Source organism: Mytilus edulis, chromosome 8, assembly GCF_963676685.1.
Source record: "Mytilus edulis chromosome 8, xbMytEdul2.2, whole genome shotgun sequence".
NCBI classification, from domain to species: domain Eukaryota; kingdom Metazoa; phylum Mollusca; class Bivalvia; order Mytilida; family Mytilidae; genus Mytilus; species Mytilus edulis.
Genome location: NC_092351.1, coordinates 15,959,324 through 15,979,948, shown reverse-complemented (window position 1 = coordinate 15,979,948; position 20,625 = coordinate 15,959,324). Strand labels below are relative to the sequence as shown.

Below are 20,625 nucleotides of genomic sequence, written 5' to 3'. Positions count from 1 at the left end.
AAGATCCAGCTTTGGACTCGAACAGGAATAGATTGGTACGGCGATTCTGACGGATAGATTCCGACAAGGGATTCCGCCAAGGTCTCCCCCCTCGTGGATAGGCTGGAATTAATGCACTTAATATCCAAATGTACTCCAACAGAACTGAACAGTTATACCACTATACAATCACGTGTTCGTGTGAGATATTGAACATTCGAACAATTCAACTTTAAAGACAGTCTGTGAACATTCGAACAGTTTGAACTTTAGAATCTTTCTTGACTTTTTAATTACATAATAAAATTATTTAATTAACCACTGACTTCATTACATACGTGTATATATGATGTCCTCTTGTACACCTATGTGTCTGAGGTTTATTAATAAAGTATTGTCTATTGTCTATTGAAACATAAATCTAATGTAATTATTAAGGTATTTAGGATTTTTTTCTGTGACAAATGCCTGTGAGTCTGCACGTAGAAATTTAGAAGGAAATTCAAACCATTGACCGATCATGGAGTTGAAAATGAGTCAGTGCGATATCTAATATTGAAACCATGCCTTCTTACTCACCTCTATTGACTCTGTTTTAAACAGGAAGTTGTAACTGAACAATACATGAAGTTGTCAATGATTGAGTTTATTCGAAAATGCAAACAAAGTTTACAATTTAATTTGCCTCTCAGGACTGAAAAAAAATACCCTCTTTGTATTTAAACAGCAATTTAAAGCACTTGGTAACTGTAATATATACCCTTTTTAAAGTAATTTATTAATATATTGTTTTCAGCGTGATAAACTTCATCGTTCTCTAATAAATCATCCACAGAATATTTATTTTGTTTAAATACAGGAAAAGTATCACGCATTTATGCAATGAATATACACCGTATTGCATTAGGTACTTAGGTTGATCATTTATCAGTTCTGGAACTATAAATTATAAATTACCGAAAATAAGCATGTCTTTTATTCTTTTTTCAAGTTTTGTGAAAAGTTGGTGCAATGGTGAGTTTAATTTAATATACCCTTTTATAATTGACTATCTGGTATGGGCTTTGCTCATTGTTGAAGGCCGTACGATGACCTATAGTTTTTATTTTTTGTACTTGGTCTCTTGTGGAGAGTCGTCTCTCTGGGAATCATACCACATCTTCTTTTTATATTAATGTATGAATGTACAAAATAATGTACCTCAATTATCCCTTCTTTAATGTGTTCAAAGTGTTCGAAATCAATGCGTAAGACATGTGTGCAAATTGAAGTAAAAAAGGCAATATCCTACTTATAGACTGTACTAGATGTACCGGAATTTCTTAATTTAAAAAAGTATATGGATTTAAATTTCGAACGGGTAAAATGGCCCTTGTCGACCATTAAATAATCTTGTGGAGAGTCGTCTCTCTGGGAATCATACCACATCTTCTTTTTATATTAATGTATGAATGTACAAAATAATGTACCTCAATTATCCCTTCTTTAATGTGTTCAAAGTGTTCGAAATCAATGCGTAAGACATGTGTGCAAATTGAAGTAAAAAAGGCAATATCCTACTTATAGTAATTGACTGTACTAGATGTACCGGAATTTCTTAATTTAAAAAAGTATATGGATTTAAATTTCGAACGGGTAAAATGGCCCTTGTCGACCATTAAATAATTAATCCGTTTAACGAAAGCTATTGTCAAACGATAAAGATACCAATTCGTTGTCATTACGTTCGTTACAATTATCATGATCAACATTATCAACAATCGGAGGTTATAAACCATGCGGAAGGGTCAATTGTAAGTACTGCAAAGTCGCCAACATCGAAACCCAATTCGTCAGCACAGTCACAAAGAAAAATTCAACATATTTATAACATCAAATTGCAAAACGCAAAATTGCATTTATGTTCTAACGTGTGGAACTTGCCAATTACAATATGTTGGTAAAACAGAAACACCATTTAACATCCGACTAAATAACCATCGGTCATTTTATACAAAAGAAAGGAACTGCCCAATTACAAGACACCTTTTAAGAGCAGGACATGATTTTGAAAACGTCACATTTCAAATCATTGAGAAAAATCAAAATTGGGATACACAAGGAAGACAAAAAAGAGAGAGATTTTGGATGCACCAGTTACGAACTCTTGAACATGATGGACTCAATGAGAGAGACGAAAAAAGATTTAAAAGCAAATCAAAACCATAATTATCTTGAAATCATACAAATTAAATTATAGAAATTCATACAATTAAATGCGTTATTAAACTTTTATTCCAACTTCATGTAGTTGTAGCTACAAACATATTTTATGCAACATCAATCAATATGTTACACTTTTCCCCAACTCTTGTAGAGATGAAGCTACAAAAATATTTTTTTTTGTCATGCATCCAATTTCACCTTGAGAGATGCACACGCCTGATGAAGCTAATTTGTTTAGCGAAATATTGCGTATTTCTATTTAAAATCTATTAGAAAATTAGCGTGTTTAAGTTATACTCTTAGACATTTATATAATTTTAATTCAGTAACTGTATCAGTTTATTTTCACAAGCTGATCCACGCGTAAATAGATTGAATGTTGATTGTTGCTATTTTTAGACATTATATATATACAACTCGTCTAAACATCAACCCAACAATGTTAGAGCTGTAAATTTGCTTTCGCAAATTTTTTGTTCTTCCCTCGCCGGAAATTTACAGATCTAACATTGATGGTGATCCAATGGATAAATCTGTTGTAGAGTATTGGACAGAGAAAAGGTTGATTTTTGTTTATTTATTTGTTATTTTTAAGTTATTGAAGAATGTGTACACATATATAACTAATTTCTATTGTGAGGTGTAATATATTTCTATAACCGTTCTATATTAACGGAGAAATACGTAACAATGCATGTAAAAATGACGAATTGAGTGAACCTGGCCTCGAATTTGTTTAATATCTCGTTGAATTGTTCACATTGTACGGGAAGAAAGGTATGAAAAGAAAGATATTGACACGGAGATTACAAAACTAGCCACTTTGAGCACTTCAATACTTCTATTTCTGAGCACGTGTATGGAATGAAAGAAATGTGGCATGTCAAAATGGAAGGGGCCGGTTTGGTCAATGTTGTTTAGGCAGCAACCATTTGATTTTCTGGTCCAAAAAAAACCATAGCCCCCCCCCCCCCAGAAAATCAAATGGTTGCTGCCTTACTACACAATCACCCGGTTTTGTCTATGTATATCACCCGGTTTTGTTTTGTTTTGAAACCACAAATTTATGAAAAGCAACACTAACACGGATCTTAATAACAGTGTCTGTTGAATAAAATTCAACATAAATATGACTGCTATTGTAAAAAAAAATTACTTGTGCTTTTCAACAAAAATAAATACTACATACAATGTATTACATGTATTTATACAAGAGTGCACACACTGACATGTAGCGACTGCTTAAATATTCGTAATTTTGAATCTATTTCTAAGATCTTTAAGATAAATAATTTAATAAAAGTTTCACCAGAAATTAAAGTCATATGAAACGAGTGAGTGGTGAAAAAAATAATAAAAACTTAACATTTACCAATCAATCAATAAGATAAGTTCTAGGTAACAAGTCATAATAGTCATGTGGCCATATGAGCAAATATAGTTGACCTATTACCCATGGTATTAGAGATACGGACTTGTGTTACATATTTGTTTTTTCTCGTTTGAATTGTTTTACATTTGTGATTTCGGGGCCTTTTACAGCTGAATATGCGGTATGTGCTTTGCTCATTGTTGAAGGCCGTATGATGACCTGTAGCTGTCAATTTATGTGTTATTTTGTCTGTTGTGGAGAGTTGTCACAGTGCCAATCATACCACATCTACTTTTTTTTTAATACTGAACACGAAATGTTAACCTTCATCATGGATATCAACAATTAAGGAACAACCATTTAACTTCCTGGAGAGGGGTATGTTTTTTTTTCTTTTCAAAAAAATAATGAATTCTGATCACCAAATTGATGAAAAAAAAATAGTCTGGGTCAAACAGATTACAAAACAAAAATATTTGAAATGCAGAATTCTAATATTAAAAAAAATTAAAATAGTCTGATTGATATAATTGTGATTTTTTTTTTAGCTAGAAAAAAGCCGTTAACCACACCCCTCCGACTTTGAAGTTGATTGATTGCTCCCTCATCAGTGCGACATTTACAGCTATTCATTTTGATTCGAAATCGCTGATCTATAAAAATGAGTTCAATTGAGGGCAATGGTCATACATGTATGACAGATAGAAACAACGAAAGGCAAAATATCTGTGTGCGAGGTTTATTGCAGTCAGGCCTTCTCATTTCTTACATATGAAGCCTCATACAAATAGTTCAAGCCGCCATGAATTTGCATTCCTCGGTGTCGCATTTCGACGATTCTAAATTACCAATGTGAATTTTTAGATTAAACATGATAATCCTTTTCATATACATCCAATTTCACGGGTGTCGCTGTTTTCTTATTTCTACTAAAAATTCTAAGTTGGTATACGATTTAGTTATATCACATTTGTGAGGAATCCAGGCGGTGTATAAGTCACACGCCCCACATCCACCTGGGATGGCCCTTAAAAAAATAAATCTTGTTTTTACGTTGTTTTTTTTTTTTGTATAGCTTAAAATCGTCTCAAATACATTTGTCTTCTTATCATGTCTTATTTAAACACTTATCCTTAACATGCTTAAGAAGATCTATAACTACGATGGATTAAAGTAGTCTTAGGCTATTTTAATAGATCATAAGAAAGATTACACCCCTTGGAAGCGGGGAGTTACGGTTGCGTGAATTTGTCCTACGTTTGCGCGAGTAGATTGAATTACTTATAAAGTTAACCATCCTGTTGTGCAAGAAATTCACATATCAAATGTGCGTGTTCAATTGTTAATACCTTAAACTGCAATTTCAATTTTGATCCCATACATTTACATAGTGCATATAAAAAACGTATCGAGAACTTAATTCTCAATTTGTGTGATAACCTTCATTCCTGTAAATTTCGCAGTTATGATTTTTTTTTTATGAAAGCCAAACAAATAATTTCTTTTTTAGTTTTAAATAAAGTAGGAATATAAGTGGACCATTTAAAAAAAAATGAGGATTTTAACTTTTTGTGTTTTTTTTTTATTAGTTAAGTTTAGAATAATAACACAGGTGTCATAAAATGCAGGATAGTCAGGGCTAGCTTGCTACCAAGTTTCATGAAGATATCTCAAACCACTGCAAAGAAATGCTAATAAAAAAACAGGCCATTTTTGTCAGCAGTGTGACGCTTGTTGCGTGACATTTAAAAAAATAGAAATTTTCAAAGAAGTGTTAAAAAAGGTGGATTGTTTTTATGCTATACTGAAATATTTCTGGTAATTGCTACATTATTAGACAATAATATTTTTGTAATGTTGTCCAATAAAATTTTAAAATAAGTAAACACTGATCTTTATTGTGAAGGTATGTACAAAAAAATGTCTTCCAAAAAATGACACTTTTAAAATCAAAGCTTCCTTGTAACCATGTTTTAAAATCTAATAATATCAGTATGTGAAATAAGTTTGTATTGGATATATTAGTGCTATAATAAAGGGTATATTGGTGCTCTAAATCACATATTTTATTGTTTTAATGGACACCAAAAGGAGGCACCCAACATGGCAGGAGTGTAACAACTGTCTTTAAAGATCTACCAAAGAATACATAGGACTCAAATGCTGTCTTTTTTTTCATTTTTCAGAATTGGCTATTCCAGAGAGACGAAAAAAAACTATACTACAACTGTAGTATGTTTATATCATAGATGTGGGAGTGCATTATATATGTCAGGAGTGTGACGTTTTTTTAAGGCATTTTCTGTCAATTCATAATTTCACAAGTGCAAGATCCACAAGTTTCTTTGTGTTAGAAATATGTTAAACCAAGTTATATTCATTTATCATGATTGTTTTGACAAAATAAGTTTTAATTAGTCATTTTTCTATTTTATGTGCACAGTAATGCAAATTTATCAAAGAAAATAAGTTTCTACAACTACAGTATCATATAGGAAAGTGAGGAAATGTGTTTTGTACAAAATAAAACAACTATTTTGATTTAAAATGGCAGATTTAAAGAAGTTTTGAAACTTGAACAAGGGTTAACCATTCAGTTGTTATTAGTCACACTCCTGACATGAATTTAACAATTTAAGAAAAATGTGAAAATTAGCTATATTTTTCCGACAGATAATTGAAAAACAGCTAGTAAATTAAAGAAACTTTTGGTAAAACTTCCATTCCTTAAAAAATCCAGTAGACTTGCTGAAATAAGCCGGGCAAAAGTCTCTAGAAGAAATGAATCTAAGAAAGAGACTTCGAGAGAGATAACCCGCTAATACTGTCTGAATCTGAAATTGAAAAATTATCAGAGGAAGTTGGACAATCTTAAACAAAATAAAAAACTACAAATCCAAGCTAACAAAAAAAAAGCTTATTGATCTCTCATTACGTTCTACTACATATGAGATCTAACTACCAATATGTAGTTTCACTTCTGACGATTTTACACGTGACTTTTTAAACCTATTAGAATTCGCCTTAACAAATCTTTGCAGTCCATTCGATACATAGATGTATATTTGGCTTATCGATATCATGTAGATATGTCCTGAGAATACCGAAAGATAAAACCGCGGGTAAATGACGACAGCTTGTTACTCGCTTCAAACACAATGTCTATTGGTAAGCAAAAACAGGTTGACGATACCATGGAGAATGAAACCGTACTACTAGATATGCTTGGAATGTGATTGCCATAAAAACCCAACGAACGGACAAACAATACCGTACGATACTACTTAAAAACTCAATACTCATCAACATGAATCCCACCAAAACTGGAAGGGTATGCATATTGCTTCATTTGTGGTACCATCATGCTACAATAATCGCTATTGTGACTGTTATGTTTCGTTGTTGGATTGATAATTAAAGTCTTTGTCACCGATTAAGCCTCTTTTGCAAGCAATCGAATTCTTTATTAATATATGATGTGTTTTTGGTGAAAAGATCAAGTTCGTGAAATAGTGTATTTTATTTTTTAAAAGTGATACTTTAAGATAGAGTTCTCAAGAATATATTTATTAAAACAGCATATACATAAATGATTTACATGAACGGAAATAAACGGAACACGTAGTTTTATCTATAGTTTATTTTGTTAAAGCGCCCCCCAAGGGTGATTTGGGAATAGAAATATGGTCCTTTGGTCTTCTCCCGAAGTGGGGCGTCCGTTTGGCTGTGCGGGATGTATTAAGTTCGCAGCCACGTCCGGTCATAATGGGGACTTTAAATTCGATGTCTCGTGTAAAGAGAGTGCCACGCTCTTTGCACGTTAAGAACCCTTTCAACAACTCTTTGAGGGCCCGTAGGTGGCCTGTTGCAAGGCCAAATTTCTGTCCGTATCCAATATACTCTCATTTTCCAGTGACAGTCCAAATTTCCCCGACCATCATCCCTTTCGGCCTTTATTGTGACAAGAACTACATATTGTATTTATTGTGAACTTGTTCCCGTCCTGAATATGCATGAAATATTTGCCACTGGACGTTAAGCAACCAACAATCAATCATCAATCAATTTTGTTAAAGCGTTCAACTTGATACTTTTTTTTTTATTAAAGCTGTCTTACTGTAATATCACCAGCCCAGTAGTCAGCACTTTTTTGTGCTGACATGAATTATCATTGATATGGTTATATTTATAAATTTAACTGGTTACAAAATTTTTAATTTGTGAAAAAACTAAGGCTTTTCTACCTCAAGCATAGCTGTATTTGGCAAAGCTTTTAGGAATTTTGGTCCTCAATGCTCTTCAACTTCGTACTTTATTTGGCCTTTTTAATTTTTTTTGGATTCGAGCGTCACTGATGAGTCTTTTGTAGACGAAACGCGCGTCTGGCGTATATACAAAATTAAGTCCTGGTATCTATGATGAGTTTATATACATGTAAATAAAATTGAAAATAGAAATGAGGAATGTGTTAATAAGACAAAAACCCGACCAAAGAGCAGAAAATAGCCGAAGGCCATCAATGGGTCTTTAAAACAGCGAGAAAATCCCACACCCGGGGGCGTGCTTCAGCTGGTCCCTAAACGAAAGTGTGTACTAGTTCACTGATAATTGACGTTTCACTAAACTCCGAAATAAATAAATGAACTGAAATAAAACAAATCATACAAGACTGACGAAGGCCATGCATGTATGTATGATGAATATTCTATACAAGACGATCACAACGGAAAGGTAAAAACGGTTCATATAAAAAATAATGTAAGTTCTGCACATGCTAAATAAACATCGGAGCACAGATATATAAAAAGAAAACATTTTTTATAAAAATAATTCTACAATTCTTTATGCGGACTATAGGAACAGATTACCTTAGCTGTATTTGGCAAAACTTTTAGGAATTTTGGTCCTCAATGCTCTTCAACTTCGTACTTTATTTGGCCTTTTTACCTTTTTTTGATTCGAGCGTCACGGATAAGTCTTTTGTAGACAAAACGCGCGTCTGGCGTAAATACTAAATTTAATCGTGTTGAACCGGTGAAAAGGTCTTCGACGTGGTTGGATATCCCAATTTTTATTTCTTCACATAATCCATTATTTGATAATATTTAAACCTAGTTACATAATATTATCTTAAATAGACACTTGAATTTTAGAGTACTATCGTTATATATTTAAATGTATAATTTATTAACACATTTTCCCGAATTCGGGCTTGAAGTGATTTGCAGTAATTTATTTCTATTTAAAGCAATAGATTATATAATATATAAACTATTTCCGCGTGCATGCATTTAATTTCTTTTATTGAATTTTTTAATGCAGTCATGACAGATTTAAAGGGGCAATAACTATGAGATATAAGCAAATATGTTTGTTTTTGGGTAAGCAATCATTATTAAAATTAAAAAGTGAAATAATCCTTTGCTTTTATCAGCCAGTTGAGTTCAATGTTGTTAAATTAAGGTTTGCAAATAAATAATTCGACCGTATGGATTCCATATTCATGTGACCTTTACATTGGTTACGCATGATTTAGTCAGTTGATCCCTAAACTGTGTACTAGTTCAGTGAAAATAGACTAAACTCAAAAACATATAAATGAACTAAAATTAAAACAACATACAAGACTAAAAAAAGCCAGAGGCTCCTGACTTGGGCCAGGTCAAAATGAGAGGGGGTCAGACCGTATGGTGCCCTTTCGAAATTATTCTTTTTAGTTTTGTTTTTGGTTACTGTATCATTTGTGCTTAGCCCCCGCATCTCCTTTTGATCATCATAAACATAATCTGGTTCACAATAGGCAAAATGTGTATAGTTTGCGAGATACAAATGTAAAAAAGAGTAACAAGCTTCTACGTTTTGTAACTTTAATTAGACGTCTTTAACCAGTTGACTAGAAACAAATGTTTCTGATGAAAAAGAAGCAATGTTTACTGTATTTGTAAATTGCTTTAACGAATGTCGGTGCTTAGATTTCAATCCAAAGAAGCACACGAAAACTATAAATGTCTATTGTACGGTTTGCAATAACCTCCAATTGATTTGGATAAAAAGGTTTCTTTTTCAAGTAGTTAATCAGTACATTTTGTGACTTCGTCTTCAATCATACTGACAATATCAAGATGAAACAATAATGTTTTAATACGGATCAAAACACTGACAAATACAATCAAAATCATGACATTTTTTTGAAATAAACTTAACTGAACTAGGTGAATATGTTTAACCAAATGTATTCGTTATTTTGCTTATTCGATATTTTCTCTTATAAAACACAAATTTTTATAAAGGTTATCTAACTTTCGATATCCATTCAAACATCTGAATTGTTATTTTTATTGCTAATTATAAAAGAACTAAAGCGATCCTTCCAGGAAGTAACCTAACCAAATTATAACAAAAGCACTGTGTTTAACGCTCCTCAATATGACGGTGTTACGCTCCGTGCTAATGGGCAAACTGTTGTTATGACAAACATTCTGCGTAGAATAAGTTTGTTTCCATTTTGTTAATTTATATTTTTAAATAGTCTGATGCAACATATAGAAGATCTCTGTACTTTATCATAACTGATATAGTTTAAAGAGCAGTAGGTTATCTATTATTTATTTTGATCATAGTCCCAAAAAATAAGAGTTCAAACATGAACATACTGTTTCGGATTATGCATATCTGCCAAATACAGAAATCGTCAAAGTAACATATCTACAGTATATATATATGTTGTAGTGTTTTTCCGATAGTTCGAAAACTCAAATAAAAGCAACAGTAGTATACATTGTACCGCTATTCGAAAATTATAAATCAATAATGGTAAAACAAATCCGGGTTACAAACTAAATCCGAAAGTGATTCATAGTAAATACCACGAGTACATAACGTCATAACGTCAGAACGACTTTGCTACCGGATACGAAAGCCATGCTAAATATTCATCTTAATCTATCTATTACAAATAATAAACCATATATAGTTTTCACAATCACCAAGCTTTCTGGTATATCACAATGACCAAGACCTATTGCATAACTTTACGATTAAGATGGCTAGTTTTTAATCTTATCTCTTATAAAAAAAAGCATTGTGATGAACGCGAAAAATTATATAATAGACAATCATTAATAATTAAACGAATTCAAATTTTATGAAATTTGTTTAAAACGTATATGGCATATTATTGTTGTTTTACACGTGCTCCTTATCTGCCATAAAACATCATTTTTTTTTAAATTGCATAGCAGTAGGTCATACAGTTCCATTAACATTTGTTTTTGAAATGAATGAAGATGCATACAATGTTGAGGAGGCTATAATATATACTGAATTAAAAATTCGAACTGCACAAAATGGTGTACTTCCGTATGTGTCTGCTGTAACTATTGGCCAATATAAGTACTATTATAGTAGTAATGTATGGAATTTTTCATATTTGCTCTGTAACATGCCTGAGGTATAAAGAATGGCAAATTTGGTTGTTATGATCCAATTTAACGCCTAGGGACATTACAACTATCCAATTCTATTATTAATACCAAGGCCATTATTAATACCAATTTACATGTTTCGTACCTCTATATAGGTATGACAAATCACTTGTAAAGTACCAATAAGTTTTATGATAATCACATCTATACATTAAATTAAATTACAAATGACAACTACAGCCGATAGTATTGATTATGTCAAATACTACGATGCACAAACAACGATAAAATGAATCGAACAACGCATGACATAATTACATGCCACATGACTTTGAACAGACGAATTCAGTGTTCTATAGCAACGAGTTCAATGACAGAAAAAAAGTAATGAATGCTTTTCAATTTCTGCTTTATATTTTGTAAAATCCCTTCCTTCTGATAAATCTAAAGTTTTGACTTTGTTACAATACCTTAGTGAGTGTGAGCAATAAAAGGCAGTAATTTGATCTATAATGGTTTAGTTTTACAAATTGTGACTTGAATGTGTAATTGTCTCATTGGCACTCATACCACCTCTTCTTAGATCTACCTACCATATAAACCATCAACTACAAAGACAGTAATTTAAAGGCAAACGGCAACAACTGAACAACAGTTTTCTGACTTAAGAGAGGTACAAACAAATGCAGCGGGATTAACTTTTTTAAACAGACGCAAAATCTGCTCCCTGACATAAAACAGTAGTATAACATTACAACAAAGAAAGACATACTATCAAATAATAATTAAAATAGTTTAACTCAATCAAAAAGAAAATTAACAAAAACAAGTAATCATACACTGAACGGATAAATTTGATCTCTGTCCCAGTAAAAATATAATATGTTAAAAAAACTATAACTTTTGTCAAAATAACTTTAAATAAAAGAATAACGTACACACGAAACTTTTATATACTCTTTTTTTTTTGTGTTAGTACGGAAATATTTTAACCTTCAACTTTATAATTATATTGACACTCAAAAGTGTAAATTGAAGTAGAAATCTATTGGTATAGAGAAACGTTTCAGATCCTATAATTCTATTAACATACGTTTTAGATTCTATTACCTTTTGAACGTTTATTAAACTTGTAAAAAATACATAAAAAGTAAAATCACAAGAATACAGAACTCCGAGGAAAAAGTCAGAAATTAAAGTTCCTTATGAAATGACAAATTCAAATGCTCAAACAGATCAATCGAATAGATTAAAATTGTCATATTCCCGACTTTTTACGGCATTTTCTATCGTAGTGAAGCCCACTATATAGGGAAAATAGTGTACTGGAGGTCAATAATTCATTTCAGAAGATTTTGATCATAAATAAGATTATCCTTTACAAAAAAGTTCACTTACTCTTATAAAGACTTATAAAACTTAGCCATTCATATATGTGAACATGGTTTTTTCAACCTATTTTTAGTTTAAACTTTCATATGATTTTAAAATATATGTACAATGTATAATGTGTTAGTACATTTTGATGAGGTTAGGTTAAATGAAATGTTCCACAACTTCATATTTTATTAACAAAATATTTATAAAACAAAAATTAATTTAAACTGTAAAAATGAAAATCATAATGTTGTCAACAAGTCAACCAATAACAAACTATCACAGAATCTATTATGTTTGTTCAATATTTACATATGTTCGTACGTGTTCATTGATACAGACGCGGCATGAGTATTAGGGTTTGGATCTACATATTTACTCGCATTTGTTTGAATATCCTCTGAGTAGTCCGAATGTTCATCGTAAGTCTCAGACACTCCTTCGTTCATTGAATTGTCGATAGACGTCGTCATATGAGAAATCGACGAAGACCGTTGATTGTGCTTTCTTGTTGCATTTTGGTATCTGAATCTGAAACATAAATAGAACATTATTAAAATCACAATGTACATTTTCATTGATGTAAATATGGCTGCATACATGTACTTAGTATTCGTTTAGCTTATGCTCGATTTTTTTTTAATGTACACTGTTTATAACATGTTAAATTGTACGAAACACTGACGTTTTTCAAACTCACGTTTAGATTTTCTTTATATCATTTGGCACATTTCTTTTAAATCTTGTGTTTGAATGCTCTTTAACTTCATATTTAATTTAGTTTTGAATTGTTTTGATTCGAGTGGTCAAAACCTTGTACAATTGTTTCCTAGCAATGGCTTGATATTGCTGAAGGTAAACTGTAAGTTCAGTAATCAGTGCCTCTATAATGCAGCTTTTACGGATATATGAGAAAAGCATGCATGATTAAGCATAACTAAAGTATTCTTTGAAATATAAAGTTGTTCGGAGTTTGTCTGTAGTTAACAAATCAGCAGTTCGTTTATATGTTACCCAACTCACCAACCCTTTTTTAATTTGATTTTTTTCAATGTGGGTATACCAATATATCAACTTATATAAATATCAGTTTTTCTCTTTTATAGATTGTGAATGTGTAATAACTGTATTGGCTTGGCTTTGTGTTGCATAAAATTAAGAATGGAAATAGGGGATATGTTAAAAAGATAACAACCCAACCAAAGAGAATTAAGACTGATTTTATATTGACTTTAGTGAAAAAAAATTGCAATAAATATTAAAAATAATTTGGTACAACTGTAGTCAAATTAATTTTTTTATTCATTTTGATTTGGGAATGAATTTTATAATTTATTTTTCAATTAATAATGGCGATAATATTAATAACATTTATAAATGATTGTTAAATTTAACTGCAATAAAAACAGAAAATAAATTATTTAAAAACAAGCGTTAATATTCTGACCTTTACTGAAGTCATCTTATAATTAGTATTTTAAAAAAAGCCTATGAATATGTCATTGTCATTTATATCCCCTCATTACTCATTCACCACTGTCTATTTTATGTAGATTTTCCCAATTTTGATTACATTTTTTTGTTATTTTAAATCAGTTTATTCCTATATTTCTTAATGTGTAAATGAATGAATTTTAAAAATAAAAAGGACAGACATGTGGGTTTTTTTTAACTTTAAATTTCACACAATTAGTTACTGCTTTATATATCATACCAGATTGAAAGGTTGTTTTTAACACAACCCGAGTACTAAATTCAGGATAAATTGGTCCATGGTTGACATATGACGTTAATATACAAATATAAAAAAAGAAGATATGGTATGATTACCAATGAGACAACTCTCCACAAGAGACCAAAATGACACAGAAATTAACAACTGTAGGTCACCGTACGGCTTTCAACAATGAGCAAAGTCAGCTATAAAAGGCTCCGAAATGACAATGTAAAACAATTTAAAGAAGAAAACTAACGGCCTAATGTATGTACAAAAAATAAACGAAAAACAAATATGTAACACATAAACAAACGACAACCACTAAATTACAGGCTCCTGACTTGGGACAGGCACATACATACAGAATGTAACGAGGTTAAACATGTTAACGGGATCCCAACCCTCCCCTTAACCTAAGACAGCGGTATAACAGTACACAAGTTTACATATTACAACTTACCCTTTTGGTTTAAATCCAAATATTTCTTTCGCCTTTTCTCTGAACACTTTGTTACATGCAGCATACCAAACAAAGTTGAGCGAATAATTTGAGTATTGAAATAAATACATCACCGACCAAGCAACATCCTTCTTTGCGTCATTTAAATCATCTTCAAATTTAACATACGAATCGTAAATAAAGTATACACTTATAGGGACTGTTGAGCATAAAAAGTAGGTGCTGGTAAAAAGTAGCATTCGAGTGAGTTTCTTACTGAATTGTCGTCTATTGCCTCTTTTTCTCCTGCTATGCCGTGACTCAACAACGGAGGTGCTCCTAAATTCATGATGTCTTTTTAGAGCTCTATAAACGAACACATTCAGAATCAGCATTATTAAGAAAGGCAATGCAGATAAAATAACAATATCTATATATACAAACACAAATTCAATGAATTTATGGTATTTTTGGTTTAAGTCATCGCATTCTCCATCTTTTATTCCGATGGTCCAGAAGAAATGCAAGTCTATCCCTGCTAATATAATAAAAAGGACTAAAATAATGAGACAAGTTTTCTTAATAGTTGCTACACGCATGTAAAAAAATGGAAAATTTGTTTTGAGAAATCTATCAATGATCACACAAACAAGAATCCATGAAGAGTATTGCATAGCAATATAAATCACAAATAAATTAATTTTACAGCTTGCATTTGACAATGTTCGAATGTCTATTTTAAAAGCATATTTAATCCAATAGCGTAATAGACCATCTAACAAAACTGTTATATCCGTTACGGCTAAAACGACTAATAAAAACAACGGCGTCCGTCGCCAAAATCTCATCTTTTTCAGAACAGCAATGCTTAAACAATTTCCAAATACTCCAACTAGAATTAAGACGGGCGACACATACGTCCATAAATAACTTTCAACGGAGTTTAATGTGGTGACTTCGTCAATACTGAAACTTTGTTCTGACGAGGTCGAGTTGATAGTTGATGTGTTTAAAAAGTACAGAGATTCATTTTCATGAAATGACTGGAATATTGTGGTTATTCCTGTTGAATTGAACAAGGATAGATATGACATACTCTTCGGTGAGGCATTTGAATTCAGTGAAATATTTTTCGGAGCATCCATAATTGCCAAATATCACATTTTCTCCATTAATATTGTTGTGTTACAAAATAATGAGTCCTTTCATGTAAATGTACAGTTCACATGTGTTTCTAATCGGATATCTCGCATTGTTTTAAAAGAGTCCTCAAATATTGTTACACACCACGTGGTTAAGTGTACTCCAAACTAGTTATAAATGCACAATGTGTTACTACTTAAAAAAGTTCGTGGAAGCCTGTCTAGTTAAAGATATAAAGTGAATGAAATGAAATCATGTATTTGCATATGATATAATCTTGCTGATTACAATGTCATTATCTAAACTATGAGGACCCTTTTATCAAATTTCACATACCCAATCAGGAAGTGTTCTTAAGCAAACATGGGTCTAGTCATTTTTTTCAGATTTTTTTCAAGATCAATTTATTATGTTTCTATATATTTCATAAGCATGCATGCATTTCAGCAAAAGAGACATATGTATGCACTTGTACTTACAAACCTTGTCATACAATGTCCGTTTGAATAACTTGTATTCTCATAAATCATATGTGATAAGACGGATAAATATAGAAACCGAAAACAGCTTATACCTTTAAATAGTTTTCAATAAATGTATGCCATTAGTTATTGAAATTTCATTTTAAAATAATTTGGTGTACGTCAAATGTACCCTTAAATGCAAAGAGAGTGAGCGTTTATGGTTGACTAAAATGGTGTTGATTAAGTATCTTTTTTATTTATCCATTCGTTTGATGTGTTTGAGCTTTTGATTTGATTTCACCATTTGATTGGGGACTTGCCTTTTTGAATTTCCTTTGATTTCAGTATTCTTGTGATTTTTTTCTAATTTTTATTTTTTTTAAAGATCATTACATTTTGATACCTTTTGGTTGTTTGCCTTTTTGGCCATTGTACTGACTAATTTAGATATTTAGTTGAGCTTTTGATTTGATTTCGCCATGTGATTGGGGACTTGCCTTTTTGAATTTTCCTTTGATTTTTTGATTTTTTTCTAATTTCTATTTTTTTAAAAGATCATTTGAAACCTCTTGTTTTTTTTTGCCTTTTTGGCCATTCTACTGACTAATTTTTATCGGGAAAATGTATTTGGTTTCTTCTCGGCAATATCTGCGTCGAGTTTTACTGAAACCTAGATAAAGGTCAAATTTTACATTTTAAACAAGCACTGCTTGTCCAGGTTAAAACACCACTCAATACACATTACGAAAACTTTAAGCCATCAAGCATTAAATACAGTAGTTTTTATATAAATTTGTATATAGATATTTAGTCAACTAAGTATTTTTAGACTCCTTCAAATTATCTTTAACGGAATCAATCTTTTTATATAATTTTGAGTAGAAATCCAATGATACGACTTATGAATTGATACGTCAGAGTCGCTTTCCGACTTCAAGAGACCATCTGAATGCATCACATAGTTGAAGTGCGTAGAAAATCTAAAAAATAAAAAGAGTTTGTGCCAAATCTGGTAAACGCAATCAATGTATGTTGTTCATTACAATAAATAATGAATTTGACAATTTGGTAAATGCTACTATGACTACAAACAAGGAAATCTGAACAATGTATATTACAAATAGTGTGAATGATAATAGACCTAAATGGCCGTCGATCATTGCTTACAATCACTAATACATGTATGTTTGCCTTATCAATACAGATGACAACAATTCAATATATTGTATATAAAGTGAGATATGGTAGGATTGCCAATGAAACAAATATCAACCAAATTCCAAATAAAGGCGATATATAAGTACAATAATATAATTCAACAATGGCAAAAGATCATATAGAGTCAGCCGAAAAAGGCCCGATAAGACAAAAAGTGACAGAAATAAAATCAAATAGGGACGCGGTCTGAATTATGCAAAGAGAATAAACGAAATTTGACGGACATCAACCAACAATCACTAAACTACGCACACTTCATTTGACACATACACACTCTCTTACTACAGGAAGTCTTACTGAACAATATCGTTGTAAAGGAAAGTTATAAATTGATGTTTTACTCCAACAACGCAAACACATTTTACAAATTTGGATGGTTGTAGAACCTGAAGGGTGCCGATTTTTCCAATTGAAAACACTTGTTGACTGTCATTTTATTGTGTGTGGTATTTTATAAATGTATTGTTCTCGGCCTGATAGAAAGTTTCTTCTGAACTCCAATGGCATTTATATTATTTACCATTCGCAACACGTTTTATACGATTATGTAATCAATTCGAACTAAATGCCAATAACTCCTAGTTTATTTTGAATTCACCAATCTTAAAATTAATTAAATATTATTAAATTTTAATCAATTTATACTTTTAAGCTCATTTTGTTAAAAGGGTGACATTACAATTTTTACTACAATGTACTAGTCGTTTACCCTTTCTTTCGACTTCTTTTCATCATCTGCTTGTTTCTCTCATATTTTATATTGTAATACTGCCCTATTGACATATAATGAAATAAAACATTTAAGAGTTTTTCTCTACCAAACACGATTATGGATAGCTTTACACTTTAAGGCAGTTTGAAAAACGCTTTTTTATTTTAGGTATTCAGTGAACCTTCTATTTGAGAACTATTACAAATTTGAAATGTCATTGGAAAAAAGAAATTAATGGATAAGGGAGAATAAAGCCTTGAAACAAGTCACCTACGGATCACTCACAGAGTTGTTGCAAGGTTTCTAACGTGCAAAGAGCAATGTACAAAGTATAAAAGTTGCAGCGGATTAGCAATCCCTATTCTCACCGGACGGGACTGTAACCTGTATATTTGAAGGGGATCACAACATCGTCATCAATGCGCCTCTCTTGACCTATAAGGATCTATAACCGAATGTTCAGATTATAGTTTTTGGTGGGGTTCGTGTTGCTTATTCTTTAGTTTTCTATGTTGTGTCATGCGTACTATTGTTTGTATGTTTGTCTTTTCATTTTTAGCCACGACGTTGTCAGTTTATTTTCGATTTATGAGTTTGACTATCCCTCTGGTATCTTTTGTCCCTCTTTTATACTATAAATATGGGGTTTTGTAATGATCTTGGCGTTCAGGTCGAAGAACCAGACATGATAGATGTGAAATAATTCAAACGAGACGCCATTTGCAAACGGCCTAATTAATAACAAAACAATTTTCAAAACATATATATGACAGATATGACAATCAATGAACTACAGGCTCTTGCCTAAGATCTAGTTTAGCTGTATTTGTTGTTCCATTTAAAGTTCATTTGAAGGTCAGAACATGAAAAGGTGGATTAAACGAAACACAGTGTGACACTTGTTCCAAGTGATACACTGGGTTCGAGTTCGTTCTTACTACTGGAAACTAGATACTTCCGTACAATATTTATATTACAGATCAATAGATTCTCCACACTTATGCGTAATCTTAATATATTCGTACTGGAACAAGTTACATTTTGAAGGCTTAAAGAGTAAAAAATTATTATGCTTTGAACTTTTCTAAGACATTTATTATAAATGGATGACGCAGTTGAAAGAAGCTTGGGAGTTATAGAGACCAGGGGCTACTTTAACATGTTTATTTACTAATATACATATTATTCCACTTTCGTATAATTACATGTAATGACTAAAAAGTTATATTGTCTACGTTCATATGTACTTCGACTTTCCGAAAATTGCTGAACCTCAGTTCTAGTTAACATTTATCAGATGCATAGATTATATACAAGTAAACTATTTTAACGATAAAGATTGTAAAAGTCTATTCATATTTTGATATCGGTTAGATAAATTTAGATTAGTAAACGATTTTTATTCAAGCTTGTGTATTACAATGTCATTATCTTAACGTTGACAACAAGTCTATCAAACTTCACATGACCAATCAGGAAGAATAGTTTTGTGTAAGCACAATGTTCAGATAGCGAACTGATACATACTAAAGAATAGGTCAAATGAAGAGCAAATGTGCTGTCTAACCCGGATATGTCTATAGTAAATAGATTAATTTTTAAAATTTGCATACCTCCACAATTCATATTCTATCAAAATCGCTATTTAACTTTAAAAAAATCTACTTTGATTGTTTTTTATTTTTGTTTAAATATTATAATTGTTTTTTGTTCTCGTGTTTATTTATCTTGTGTGTAAATTGTGACTTCTTTAAAAGAATGACTGACTTGTTTTTCTACATATGAATTGATTGATTGACTTGCATTTACTCAAGTTAAACATCACGCTTATTTCATTAATACTGATCTCAATATCTATATAAGAATAAATCAGGAACAACAGTATAAAACAATGCAAACATTTTATTTTCAAAGCTACATGTATGTTGATTAAATACTAAAATGAACATTTGATCAAATATGAAGTGCTTGAACACCTGACACATGGGTTGTTAGCAGAAGGTCTGATAGGTTATCGCATTATCAACAATTATATACATGTATTGAATCAAGAACTAATGCTAATTGTTTACATGCTGTACATAATTATGTTGCTATAAACCATGTGTTAGGTACGGACTAGAGTTAAACTGTTGAAGGCCAACTACAATGTTTTACGCATCAAACTAGATAGGAAAGAAAAAACAACACGCCAATATCAAAGCACCGACAAAAGACCAGGGTAGAATTTAATTGTGTTAATGTACGAAATAAAATTTCTTAGAGCAGTACTCGTTTTAAAATGATACATGGGCGTTTTTCAATAAAAACGTACTTTCTTGTCCTAGCCACTTTAAACAAAATGTGTTTGATCTTTGCAAGTAATTTTTTGTGCAGTCAGTACATTGAATTAGATATAACATTTTTAAGCAAAGAAACAGTTCATACTCTAAAACATCGTAAAAAAATGTAGAAATAAACATAAATTTTACTTAATATAAGTTCTTTAATAATTCAAAAGTATGTTTAGAGCCAACATATTTTATTAAACAGCTTTTAACATAGGATTTTTTATTTTAGAAGGTGTGTCCCTAAC

At 31.3% G+C, this 20,625-nt stretch overlaps 1 protein-coding gene across 1 annotated transcript; it reads right to left on the bottom strand.

The window, feature by feature from the left end:
- Positions 1–12,528: 12,528 nt before the first annotated feature.
- LOC139484931 (psychosine receptor-like) lies at positions 12,529–15,872 on the bottom strand. The gene is made up of 2 exons (XM_071268978.1): positions 14,535–15,872; positions 12,529–12,888 (listed from the first exon to the last, which is right to left on the bottom strand). Exons 1-2 carry the CDS (start codon positions 15,656–15,658, stop codon positions 12,666–12,668), a joined length of 1,347 nt encoding a protein of 448 aa, XP_071125079.1. The 5' UTR covers positions 15,659–15,872; the 3' UTR covers positions 12,529–12,665.
- Positions 15,873–20,625: the final 4,753 nt, after the last annotated feature.

Bases quoted from the DNA above. Each gene is read 5' to 3' on its own strand.
- LOC139484931 (XM_071268978.1), bottom strand. From the start codon at position 15,658: ATGGATGCTCCGAAAAATATTTCACTGAATTCAAATGCCTCACCGAAG. The intron at 12,889-14,534 runs GTAAGTTGTAAT...TTTATGTTTCAG, and splicing joins TTTGGATTTAAACCAAAAGG to ATTCAGATACCAAAATGCAA.